At 35.7% G+C, this 13,342-nt stretch overlaps 3 protein-coding genes across 3 annotated transcripts; all 3 read right to left on the bottom strand.

Moving 5' to 3' along the window:
• Window positions 1–1,860: 1,860 nt before the first annotated feature.
• On the bottom strand, window positions 1,861–2,721 carry LOC148563324 (uncharacterized). The gene is made up of 2 exons (XM_088486737.1): window positions 2,698–2,721; window positions 1,861–2,307 (listed from the first exon to the last, which is right to left on the bottom strand). The coding sequence occupies exons 1-2, from the start codon at window positions 2,719–2,721 to the stop codon at window positions 1,861–1,863; spliced, it is 471 nt and encodes a 156-aa protein (XP_088342863.1).
• Window positions 2,722–2,833: 112 nt separating this feature from the next.
• Window positions 2,834–3,436, bottom strand: LOC107640075 (uncharacterized). Its single transcript, XM_016343631.1, has one exon. It carries the CDS (start codon window positions 3,434–3,436, stop codon window positions 2,834–2,836), a length of 603 nt encoding a protein of 200 aa, XP_016199117.1.
• Window positions 3,437–8,755: 5,319 nt separating this feature from the next.
• Window positions 8,756–11,972, bottom strand: LOC107642788 (uncharacterized). Its single transcript, XM_016346262.3, has 6 exons — window positions 11,396–11,972; window positions 10,693–10,925; window positions 10,350–10,608; window positions 9,697–9,876; window positions 9,472–9,627; window positions 8,756–9,204 (listed from the first exon to the last, which is right to left on the bottom strand). Exons 1-6 carry the CDS (start codon window positions 11,471–11,473, stop codon window positions 9,037–9,039), a joined length of 1,074 nt encoding a protein of 357 aa, XP_016201748.1. The 5' UTR covers window positions 11,474–11,972; the 3' UTR covers window positions 8,756–9,036.
• Window positions 11,973–13,342: the final 1,370 nt, after the last annotated feature.

Raw genomic sequence — 13,342 nt, 5'->3', positions numbered from 1 at the left:
TTTGGAGAGGGCGTCTGCTCAGCTGTTGAGATCCCGAGTTATGTGTTTGACCTCGGTCTCTGCAAAATGCCTAAGATGCTCCAAGGCTTTGTCTAAGTACCTCTTCATATTGGGGTCTTTAGCCTAATACTCTCCATTTATTTGGGAGGTCACCACCTGAGAGTCGCTGAGCATAACTACTTTGGTCGCTCTGACTTCCTCGGCCAGTTTTAACCCTGCGATCAAGGCTTCATATTCTGCCTGATTGTTAGAAGCTGAAAATTCAAACTTGAGGGAGGCTTCCACTTGGGTTCCCTCTTAGTTGACTAATATTATGCCTGCACCGCTTCCGACTTTGTTGGAGGATCCATCCACATATAGCTCCCATGCAGTGGAGGTTTCCCCTTGATCTCCTGCATATTCTGCCACGAAGTCGGTGAGGCATTAGGCTTTAGTTGCTGTCCGAGTTTCGTACTTAAGGTCGAACTTGGATAGCTCCATGGCCCATTGAACCATTCTACCCACAATATCTGTTTTCTGAAGGATTTGCTTCATGGGCTGGTTCGTTCAAACTCTTATTGTGTGGGCTTAAAAATAAGGCCGTAGCCTTCGAGAGGCTACTACTAAGGCATATGAAAACTTCTCTAGTTTTTGATACCTTAACTCAGGGCCTTGTAGGACTTTGCTGGTGAAGTACACAGGATGCTGTCCGACCTCATCTTCCCGTATTAGAGCTGATGCTACAACTTTGTCGGCTACTAACAAGTATAGGACGAGTTCCTCCCCGACTTGTGGTTGGGTAAGAATCGGAGGTTAGCTTAGAAACCTTTTGAACTCCTGAAATGCTTCTTTGCACTCAGAGCCCATTCGAACTGGCATCCTTTTCAAAGTAGGGAGAAGAGCGGTAGGGATCTTAATGCTGATCCTGCCAAGAACCTAGAGAGAGCTGCAAGTCGGCCATTTAGTTGCTGGACCTCCCTAAAGCAAGTTGGGCTTCTCATTTCTAGGACTGCTTTATAGTTGTTGGGGTTGGCTTCAATCCCCCTTTGTGTAAGCATAAATCCCAAAAATTTTTCTGCCTCTACCGCGAAGGTGCATTTTGCAGGATTTAACCTCATCCCATGCATCCTAATGGTGTTGAAGACTTGCGAAAAGTCAGTCATGAGGTCTGTCTCATCCTTGGTTTTTACTAGCATATCATCCACATAGACTTCCATTAGACTCCCAAGGTGAGGTGCAAATACCTTTTTTTCATCAGTCTTTGATATACGACTCCTACATTTTTTAACCCAAAAGGCATGACCACATAGCAATAATTTGCTTTTGGCGTGATGGAAGATGTCTTTTCTTGATCCGGCTTATACATCAAAATTTGATTATATCCCGAGTATGCGTCCATAAACGACAAGTATTGATACCCCGAGCTGGAGTCTACTAAGGTATCAATATTTGGAAGTGGATATGGGTCTTTTAGAACACGCCTTGTTCAGGTCGGTGTAATCGACGCACATCCTCCACTTTCCGTTTTGCTTTTTGACCAGCACCACATTTGCTAGCCATGCCGGATATTTAACCTCTTTGACGAAGCCGGCTTCTAGGAGGGCTTGCACTTGCTCTTCCACCACTTGGGCCCGTTCAGGTCCAAGCTTCCGTCTTCTTTACTGAACAGGTCGCGATCCGGGGTACACTGATAGTTTATGCAATGAGTTTGGGATTTATCCCTGGCATGTCGGAGGCTTTCCAAGTGAAGAGGTCGGAATTCTCTTGTAGGAGCCTTGTAAGCTTCTGTTTCAAATCTTCTTTCAGGTTGGCTCCTATGTTGGTATTTTTTCCTTTCTCTTCTCCAACCTGTACCTCCTCAGCTTTTCCCCCAGGTTGTGGTCACAACTCTTCTTTAGCTCTGGCTCCTCCGAGCTCAATTGTGTGCACCTCCTTGCCCTTTCCTCTCAGGTTCATGCTTTTATTGTAACACTTTCTTGCCAATTTCTGGTCTCCCCTAATGGTTACAATTCCCTCTGGTGTTGGGAATTTCATGCAAAGGTGGAGGGTGGACACCACCGCTCCAAGCCGATTTAGGGTGGTTCTACCTATTAAAGCATTATAGGCTGAGCCCACATCGACGACTATGAAGTCGATGCTCATAGTTTTGGATTTTATCCCCTTTCCAAATGTTCTGTGTAGGGGTATGAACCCTAGTGGTTTTATTGGTGCATTCCCTAGTCCATATAAGGTATCGGGGTAAGTTCTTAACTCCGTTTCATCCAGTCCCAGTTTATCAAATGCTGGTTTGAACAAGATATCGACCGAGCTTCCCTGTCCACCAGGGTTCTGTGTAGATGGGCATTGACAAGGATCATGGTTATCACAACTGGATCGTCATGTCCAGGAATGATGCCTTGCTCATCTTCTTTAGTGAAAGAGATGGTTGGAAGGTCGGGAGCTTCACCCCCGACCTAATAGATTTCTTTCAGGTGTCTTTTGCGAGATGACTTTGTGAGACCACATCCAGCAAACCCTCATGAGATCATGTGTATATGTCTTTCCGGGGTTTGAGGTGGTGGGTCTCTTCGGTCCTCGTCATCTCACTTTCTCTTGCCATGATGGTCTGGCCTTTCCATGAGATATTTGTCAAGCCGGCCTTCTCTGCCAGCTTTTCTATCACATTTTTTAGGTTGTAACAATCATTTTTTGAGTGACCATATAGTTTATGGTACTCACAGTAGTCGCTACGACTTCCCCCATTTTTGTTTTTGATGGGTCTAGGGGGAGGTAGTCTTTTGGTATGACAAATTTTCCTGTAGACATTAACTAGGGAAACTCGTAGAGGAGTATAGGAGTGATATCTCCTGGGCCTTTAGGGGACGATTTCCTCCTTTTTCTTGGGCTCTCTCTCTTTCTCTTTTGATAAGTGAGAGTGCCCAGGTCGCCAGTTCGGCTCTCGCAGTCTAGCATTTTCCACCATGTTGATGTACTTTTCAGCTCTCTCCTGTACATCACTCAGGGAGGTCGGGTGCCTTTTCGAGATGGACTGGGAGAAGGGACCTTCTCGGAGTCCATTTACTAGGCCCATAATCACTGCCTCCGTGGGCAGGTCTTGGATTTCTAAACACGCTTTGTTGAACCTCTCCATGTAGTCCCTCAGAGGTTCTCCGACCTCCTGTTTTACACCTAGGAGGCTCGGCGCGTGCTTTACTTTATCCTTTTGGATAGAGAATCGCATCAGGATCTTCCGCAAGAGGTCATCGAAGCTGGTGACCGACCTTGGGGGGAGGCTATCGAACCACTTCATCACTGCTTTCGTCAGGGTCGTCAGGAAAGCCTTGCAACGAGTAGCATCAGAAGCCTCGGCTAGATACGTCCGACTTTTAAAATTGCTTAAGTGATGCTTTGGGTCAGTAGTTCTATCATAGAGGTCCATATCAGGACTTTTGAAATTCCTTGGAACTTTTGCCTTCATTATGTCCTCACTGAACGAATCCTCTCCTCCCAAGGGAAAATCTTCTCGGTCACTGCGAGAGTTTCGACCTCAGAGAGGGGACTCAAGTCTTAGAGCTTTTCTTCAAGCTCCTTTCATCACTTGATCTCGTTCCTCAAATTTCTCTCTGCCTCTTGCTATCGTTCTAGCTCTTGCTCTAACTGCTCCAGCCGGCCTTGGTGGCCATAGAACAATCCGATGAAATCAGTGGCTTGGAGTTGTCCTCCTTTTCTGGATTTGTGTCCCTCAGAGGAGTTTCTCTTTGGGTCTTTCAACCCTGAGGTGCATTCTATGTGTTGGTTAGTCACCCCTTGGTGAGTGACTATGGCTCTGTCGTCGTTACCAGCATCCTGATTCTCTTGCTCGGAATCAGATGCTGTGTTTCCATCCTCGTTTAGATCGTCCGCCATCATTGGTCGATCTCCAGGTCCCCGCCAACGGTGTCAATGTTACGATGGGTAACCGGAGATTAATGGGCTGGGCTTGTAAGGTTAGCCCAAACGTCAGAAGGAAGTGGTCTCCGACTTATTTGCGTTTGGGAGCCGCCGTCCGACTTACGTGTATGAAGGAATGGGGGGTGGTACCTGCAAAGACACTCCAATGCCTAAGTCAGCAAGGGGTTAAGCAGGTTTTGAGAGTATTGGAACTTAGAGATACCTAAGAGGTGTCAGTGTATTTATAGTGGTGAACCAATAACCACCATTGGAGTAGTTCCACCTTTTAAGGTGGATAATCGTCCCTTTATCTTAGGGAAGTTGACATATGGCTCGTGAAAGTGGGTTCAGAGATTTTAGGGGCAGTTACTTATTTGAATAAGTTCTATCTGCCAACTATCCTTCGTCCCCGACTTCTTTGGAGTGGAGTCTGCATTCAGTTCGACCTCTTTATAAGGAGGTCGGTTGATAGCAAAGGCTAATATTTGAATTGGACTTTTTTGGTTTATTTGGACCTGGGTCTTAGTATTGGATCACAGTATGAACAGTTTTATAATAAGAAAAAGTCTAAGCTATAGATACCAAAAAATATCCACACATATAGATATGAGGTGGCTTGTACAGTAAATTAACATGTGGAATTAGTATCTTTTGAATTTTTTTTCAGAATGTGCACAAACCAAGTCGATATTAAGAGGAGAGGTATATGTAGGTTTTATTTCTCTCTCTTTTAAAAGAGATTATAACAAAGTTAAAATATCTTTTTTTTTCTATGGTATCTTCTAATCCAGTAAACTAAGTACTAATCTGTCGCAAATTTGAACTTTATTTAAAGGTTTGTCGCTGGTCAATAGGTTGTTGCATGCATAAAATGGGATTCAAACTCCCGACATTTACTTAAGCGGACTAATAAGCTAATTACTATACCAATCCAACTTGATTAAAGTTAAAATATTAATGACATTATTTTGGTTTCCTTGGCCCATAAAATAAAATCAGATGATGGAGGTTGTTAAAGTAGTAATTTTTTTATGAATTGGGCCGGTGTTTAGCATATGAAAGCACATAATGGCTTTCTTGTTTTCTTTCTTTTTTTTTTACCTACACCGTTTTTTTCCTTGATGTTCATAGTTTTTTTCATAAACTTACACTAATTGCGAGGCTAAAAAGACGTTATATTAATTTAATTTGCTTTACATAATTTATTTGTACGTGACACATTTTCTTTAATAAAAAAAACAAATTAACCATGCGAGTATAGATTAAAATATTAAATGTGTTGTGATAAGGATCAACGTAGATATCTATTAGAGAGAATAAATTTAATGAGAGTTAAAAACAAAAAATTTTTGCATATATAAATAGAGGATAAATTCTCAGGCAATATACATCAATAACAATAACAAATATTCTCTTCTCTTTCTCTACGATATAAAATTTTCTCCTTTTTCTATTTCTTTCCGTGGGTTTCTAAGTGGCAATATACTAGTATATATATAAATTACTTCTATTATAGTGAGATAATTATATTGGCGAATATTAATACTAGAGTCTTCTATTTATACTTATTTATTTGATATTTATTATATATTTTTTATTTATTTTACAACACGTTATCAGCACAAGACTCTGATCAAATTTTAGGAAGACTCAGGTAATAAATTTTCAGAGTAAACACCTAACGCGGTCCTTTTCCATTTTCACGAAGGACAAAGCGATCCCAATCCAAGAAAAGGGATAATTCGACCATCAACTTTTTTTATTTTGGGACAATATGATCATTCTGTTAAAAAATCCATTAAATAATAACAAAAATTAGTTTTGTGGGGATTTTATTTGTATTTTGTGGGGGTTTTAAACCTCCACAAAATTCTTTTCAACAATTTAACCAAATACTACCACTACTTTTCTCATCCTCATTATTATCACTCCTACCTCTATTATTTTTATTGCTTTATCATCATCATTATCTCCTCTACGGTCATCATCACCAATACCAATATTATCAATATTAAAGGTCTCTTCTTTCATTTCTTATTCGATGTTATTTTTTATCTCTAAAAATTATTTGTACTACAATTACTTTTCTTTTGCGGCATCATTTTTATCAATGGTTTTTCTTTACTTAACCACAATTGGTGAAGGAATTTTTTAAAAACAAACTTATTAATAGTTTGTGGAGGTTTAAAACCCTACAAAATATAAATAAAACCCTCACAAAACTAATTTTTGTTATTATTTAACGGATTTTTTAATAAAGGGATCATATTGTCCCAAAATAAAAAGGTTTAGGGTTGAAGTGTCCCTTTTTTTTGGACAGGGATCGCTTTGTCCTTCGTGAAAATGGACAAGGACCGGATTGGGTGTTTACTCTAAATTTTTATTATGTCGAAACTCTCTCATCTTGAATTTAATGCTCTTGATATATCTGGAAACAACTATTTATCATGGATACTAGATGCTGAAATACATCTTGATTTAATGGATTTTTGAGATACCATTAAAGCTGAAAATAATGTATCCCAGAAGGATAAAGTCGAAGCCATGATATTCCTTCACTGTCATCTTGACGAAGGATTGAAAAATGAATATTTCACATTAAAAGATCTTGCAGATCTGTAGAAAGACCTTGAAGAAAGGTATAATCATCAAAAGACGATGATACTTTCTCAAGCCCGATATGAATGGACGCACTTGCGTCTACAGAATTTTAAATCCATAAATGAATATAATTCAACAATGTTTCAAATCATCTCACGAATGAAATTATGTGGGGGAAAAGATAACTGATAATAACATATTAGAGAAAACTTTCTCGACCTTCCATGCCTTGAATGTGCTCCTGCAGCAGCAGTATCAAGAAAAATAATTTAAAAAATATTATGAGGTAATTTCTTGTCTTCTTGTTGCTGAACGCAATAATAAGTTGCTTTTGAAAAATCATGAAGCGGCTCAACTGGTGTCGCCCCATTTCTTGAAGCAAATGCGGCAAACTATTACCTCCGAAGAGGTAAATGGCAAGGTTTTAGTATTAAGAAAAATTATGAAAGGAAGAAGAATTATGTTCACAAGAAAGGATCTCATCAGAAGTGGGATAAAGAAATAAATAATGGGCAAAATAAATCAACAGAGGATAAGTGTTTCCATTGTGGTGGAAAGGGCCATTGATCGCGTACCTATCGTACCTCAAGACACCTAGTCGATCTTTATCAAGTATTTTTAAAAAATGACGACAAAAAAAAAAAACAAATTTTATTTTAAATGATGTTAAAAATTACACCACTCATTATACTGAAAATACGTCAATATGCACTTTTAGTTTTACTGTCTTAGCACAAAGTCTAATTAACTTTATCAGTCATGTAAATAGTTTCATAAATGTTTTCATTCTTTGTTTTAAACCAAAAGCATTTCTCAATGAATTGTCAATGATTTTATAATAACAAAAGTATAGATACCAAAAAATATCCACACGTATAGATATGAGGTGGCTTATATAGTAAATTAACATGTGAAATTAGGATCTTTTGAACTTTTTTTTCAGAATGTGCACAAACCAAGTCGACATTAAAAGGAAGTAAATGTAGGTTTTATTTTTCTCTCTTTTAAAAGAGATTATTACAAAGTTAAAATATCTTCTTTTTTGTTTATCACGGTATCTTCTAACTCGGTAAACTAAGGACTAATCTGTCGCAAATCTGAATTTTATTTAAGAATTTGTCTTTGGCCAATGAATTGTTGTATGCACAAGATGAGATTCAAACTTTCGACACTTGCTTAAGCGGACTAATAAGCTAACTACTAAAGCAATCTAACTTGATTAAAGTTAAAATATTAATGACATGATTTTCGTTTCCTTGGCCCATAAAATAAAATCAGATGATGGAGGTTGTTAAGTAATATGTTTTTTATGAATTGGGCCTTGCTTTACATAATTTATTTGTACGTGACACATTTTCTTAAAAAAAAAAAATAACCACGCGAGTATGGATTAAATGGTCCCAAAACCATTGAGGTTTTTTTTAGTTGCTTTCGAAAAACTTTAAAAACTCAATAAATTAATACTTGAAATAATTTTTAAAAAAGGTGTTGTAATTTAGAAAATTGAGAGTATTAAATAATTTTTTAAAAGAAAATTTGTTTAATTGTATACAAAATTTTAAAATTTAAATTTAACTGTAAACTCTAAACTCTTACTCTATTTGGTGGAATTGTATTGTATTAGGCACCATTTTCTGTTTATGTGCACTGAGTTTAATGAATTGAAGTGCTTCTAAACTCACTTCCATGTTGTTTTCATATGCATAGTTTCTACGGCAGTCAAACAGATTAGTTCGGCTTATTTAAATCCAGAAGTTAATCAGGTTGAACTAATTATATACCAAATTTTTATAGACCAATAAATAAAAATTTGGCTTAATGGACTATGCTGTTTATTATAATTTTTTACCCTCTTAAACTGTTGAATAAAAATATCTTAAATTTATGGTTCATTTTATTAGAATTCATCATAACCTGATAAAATTCGATTCAACTAGTTATCGAATCAATTGTCAATCAATTTTGATAGCTTTCTTTATATATTATAATCTCTTATGTTTGATCGTGTGCTAAGTTCTATTATAGCAATTAATATTGGATTAATAGTCAAAGTAATCTCATAAAAATTATGTGCGTCAAATTGATCTTGATCTTTCCGTATGTTAAATAATGTGTCACAAAATAATTAAGCCATCTATCATCTTCTAACTGAGAAAAAATCAATTTGATTCATGGTTGTATCAGGATTAATTTGAAGCGTAGGATTCAATGATAAATTGATGCACAAATGATCATTTAAAGATTATTTTCACTATTAGCCCAAAAGTGAGAAAGCAAAGCTCATAAAAGCTGATATTGAGTAAAAGCAAATGCTCTTGTTTAGTTAAAATAATTAAGTGGTAATGGCATATACATTTTTCACTCAGCAACGGGGTTATGAACAATCAACAGTGTTGACTTGATCAGGAGGTAGTGACACAGAAGGCAACAGAACACAGTGGAGTGTTCTAAGCCAAAATCAAAACTCTAGAACAGGATTTTTCTTGGGGGCAAAAAGATCAGTGAAGTTGGTATTTACACCTTTGGAGCAGTTAGAGGAGATTACCACTAGTAGTCAGCTTCGAGGAAACTCTCGTATGCGGTTCCTCGCAGTGTCTTGTTAACCTCATCCCAGTTTTTAATGTGGTCTGACAATGGCCCCTTGTGTATCTTAACCTGACGGCTCGATAACTCCATCGGCGGCAATCCTAGAAACTCTTGCACATCTTTTAGCTTCTGCTAGAAACAGAACCAGTAAATCCTATGTAAGGCATTGTAAAGTAATATCGAAGAAGGAATAAGACAGTTACTCTCTAACTTTACCCTTAACATAGAGACCAGGAAGACTCTGAGAACTTGTTAAAACAATGTGGTACAAAAAGTTCATATTCTTCATGTTTATATTTGACACATTTGCAGCTAAACTCAATTCTAGTAACAGCGATAAATTAATTTACAGTTTTGATAAGCAAAAGTATTAGGAGTTTGTGGTGAGATCCTTACAGTGCGATTTCTCATGAGATCCTCATAGTACAATATCATATGCCGAGTGCTGTTGAAGTATTCTAAAGCGTTTGTGGCTCTCTTCTCCATGTCCTTTAAGTCATCCAGCAATGATGTAGAGTTTATGGTAGGCTTGTACTTTGAAAGAATATCAGCCTAAAATAAATGCGGATATGAGTGTCATTTCATTTATGTAACAGAAATCATGGGAAAGGAAGGAGATACCTCTTCTGGAGAGTGTACATGAGATTTATGAGTTCCATTCAAAAGCTTAGCATAACGGTCATATGAATTGGCATGCATCGATACCATCCTTCGTAGTAAGTTTCTCCGGAAAAGAAATATGACCGAAACACTTCTTCTATTGAAGTATTCCACTACTTCCTTATGGTGCTCCATTACTCCCTGCACAGAACCAGAACGTGTCATGCCGTCAATGGTTTAACTCAAGTCCTCCTCATCCAAATTCCAAAATAAAAGAAAGGGTGATAAATTACAGTGCAGCCTAAGCCTATTGCAGGACTACAGTAAGGTGTAATTTTTTCTTCTTGTTAGATCATATATAATAAGAACGCAATTCTTGCTTGTAATTTAGTTTGCAGCCAATTAGTCAATGATGCAGAATATATTTAATGATTGATATGTCATGTCAGAACAGAATCCAGGCGGCAGTAATGAGTGACTATTGAAATGTTTCGTGAGAAGTATATAGAATCTTCCAGGCCAATATATCTAAGAACCTCACAGTTTACACGACAGCACAAAATTGAAGCAAAGTCTTATAACAGTTGGTTCAGCAAACAAGCCAGAAATTCCATAAGCCATTGACCAACATTAACAACAATCAATGTGTGACTATTTTGGGAACAAACATGTACCTGATTAAGCATCCACTTTAAGCCGGTTGCAGCAGAACATTCATTCTTGGAAGCACTATTGAACCAGTCTAAATTGTAAAGTCTATCCAACGTCTTTATAATAGAAGAAGCATTTTGCCTTCTCTCTTTAGCAGAAAAGATTTCCCCATTTGAGCTTACATTAATGTGACTATTCAAAAGGGTCTCAAACCACCCGCTGCCTGATCTCTGATTCGACAATATGGCAAAGAATAGTACAGGATTATGAGAACACTCATTCCTGGAAACGAACTAGGTGATTAATAAACCATACTCAAAAATCAACTGACAACGATTTAACAGTTTAACAGAAAGTTCCTATTACCTGTTAAATGATACAGGTTTGGGATAATGTAAGTACGAAATGTTGATTAGCCTCATTCTGCTCTGATAAGGCTTCTCAACGACATTGAACTCCACAAAGTTGGTCCTTGCTTGGGAGCTTATCTGCTTTAGACATACCGAGAAGATAAAAATGCCACAAACCATGGAAAACACCAAGACTGCCATCCTTAATAGCGTTGGTGATTTCATTGGAGGCTTTATAACAAGAATGTCCTGCAATGGGGACAAGTTCCACTCCTAGTAAGGGCATCAAATAGGTAAAACGGTGGAACCTTCCCTTTCCCAATCCCCAATCCCCACTCTCCAAATCCCAGAATAAGAAAAAATATAAACATTGGAGATTATCAAATCGGAACTGAATCTAGTACTAAATATCCAGATTTCAAAGGCTTCAGCAGAATATATACAAACTTCCTATATAAACATACATAATGAAGAATTAGGAAGCCCACAATATTCAGATAGAAACACGCAAAGGATTCAACTTTAATCCAATAAAAGTATGACTTAATTCTTCCCCGAACTGAAAAAGGAACCCGCTTTCACTATCTCTTCCCCAAGTTCATGGAGTCGAAAAAGCACCCAAATTTAAGCATAAAGATTCGAAGTTAAATAGCAAAGAAAAAGAGCAGCACATTGTTAGTGAGAGTAAAAATAGAAGGTGGAATTAGTGAAGATTGTACCTTGTGGAAGAAACACACGTCTTCTACCATTTCTGTAGCTGAAGAAGAGAGAAGAGTGAAAGGGTTCAGCTTTGGCATTCAAGGCCCTCAAGCCAAACCCCAATCCAATCCCAATCTTAATCCAATCCTCACCGCCAAGTACCAACACAGCTACAATCCAACACCAACAACAACCACCACCAAGGTACTCTTTTCCCTATGCTGCGCTCTCTCTCTCTCTCAGATTATTATTACTAAGCAAAATGATGATACGAGTGTTATTATTGTTAGTGTTGTTTTAAGTTTTAAAAATGGAAACAAAATTGCCGCGTGTAACGGCGGTGGAGTAATGCAATTAAATGGAGAGAGAAAGTGAACGTGAAGACCCACCAAGCTAAAAAGACCGGAGAGAGAGAGAGAGAGAGAGAGAGAGAGGAAAAAAAGGAGCAAACTTTGGAATTCGTTTCTTTCTTCACTTTGGTTTCATCATCAATAACCATCATGTTGTTGTTCTAAGTAATATTCATTAAACAAAGTTCAATTTGAATTAATTACCAATAAAAGAAAAAAAAAAAAAAAGAAAGAAAAAATCAGAAATGACTAAGGATTAACGAGTCAAACAAGAAATAAGGGATTCGTCTCCGAGTAATGGTACGCAACTAAGAAATTACAAATACTAAATAAAAATATATATTTAATAATATTTTTATTTATAAGAGAATATAAATTACTCTTCTTAATTAATTGATACAATTAATTTTCTTCTGTAACTATCTTTTACAAAAGTCTTTAATCCTTATATAATTAATCCTAAAAAGTTTTTAAATCATCACAGCACATATTTTATATATATAAAAAAAATCAAAATCTCAAATTCAATTAATCTTAATTTATTGATGAAAATCATAAACATAAAAAAATTATTGGTTTATGACCTACAAAATAAAAAATTAAATAATAAATAAAAAATTACAATTTGTTAATTATGGATGTTATCCGTATCAAATTATAAATGTTAAAATAAAAATATTTTAACAATTTCTATTATAAAACTATATTTTTACGTATAGATTATATATTATAAATTAAAAAAATAAAAATAAAATATAAAAAAAAATCATGAAATAAATTTTTAAATATAAATTATTAACTAAATAAATTAAAATCAATAAATAATCATATATATGAATATCAAATAAAAAATATTAAAATAAATTTAAAATTATGATCCATTAATATACATGTAAGATAATTTAAAACATATATATTTTAAAAATAGATAATATTAATTATAAAAATTTGTTAATTATAGACCTTATATAAATAAAATTATGGATATTATTTATGTGAAATTATAGATATTATGTGTGTAAAATTATAGATATTAAATTAATGATATTTTTACAAATTTTATTATATAACTTATATTTTTATATATTAACTGTTATAAAACAAAAAATAAAATATAAAATATAAAAATTTATGAAACAAAATTTTAAATAATACAAAAAAAATGCTAAACTGATTGATACTTGACAAGAGTTGGAATACAAAGTATAAAAATTAAGAATATAAACTAATCAATTGAAAAATTATAACACAAAAAAAGAATAAGTGTTTCTTATCTTTGATAAAAAAAAAATTATTCATGGCTATTATATGATATATGTTAGGGTAAAAAACGTAAATAAGCCAAGGGAGCTCAGAAATTACACAAATCTGCCAAATTAAAAATTGCTTCACGAATGAGCCAAAGTACTTCTCTATGCAATTCTAACCAGCTTAGTTCGATTTGCACTTGTATATAATTCGAACCGAATCAGCTCGAATTGTTTAGCGAAATTAAGAGTAATTCGAACCAGCTTGGTTCGAACTAAAAACATACATAATTCGAACTAGATGAGTTCGAATTATATAGGAGGAAGCTTCCCAAAGTAATTCGAACCAGGTTAGTTCGAATTACACACA

This window comes from Arachis ipaensis, chromosome B5 (genome assembly GCF_059453495.1).
Source record: "Arachis ipaensis isolate K30076 ecotype BB chromosome B5, ASM5945349v1, whole genome shotgun sequence".
Taxonomy (NCBI): Eukaryota; Viridiplantae; Streptophyta; class Magnoliopsida; order Fabales; family Fabaceae; genus Arachis; species Arachis ipaensis.
This window is presented reverse-complemented; position numbering and strand designations above follow the sequence as displayed.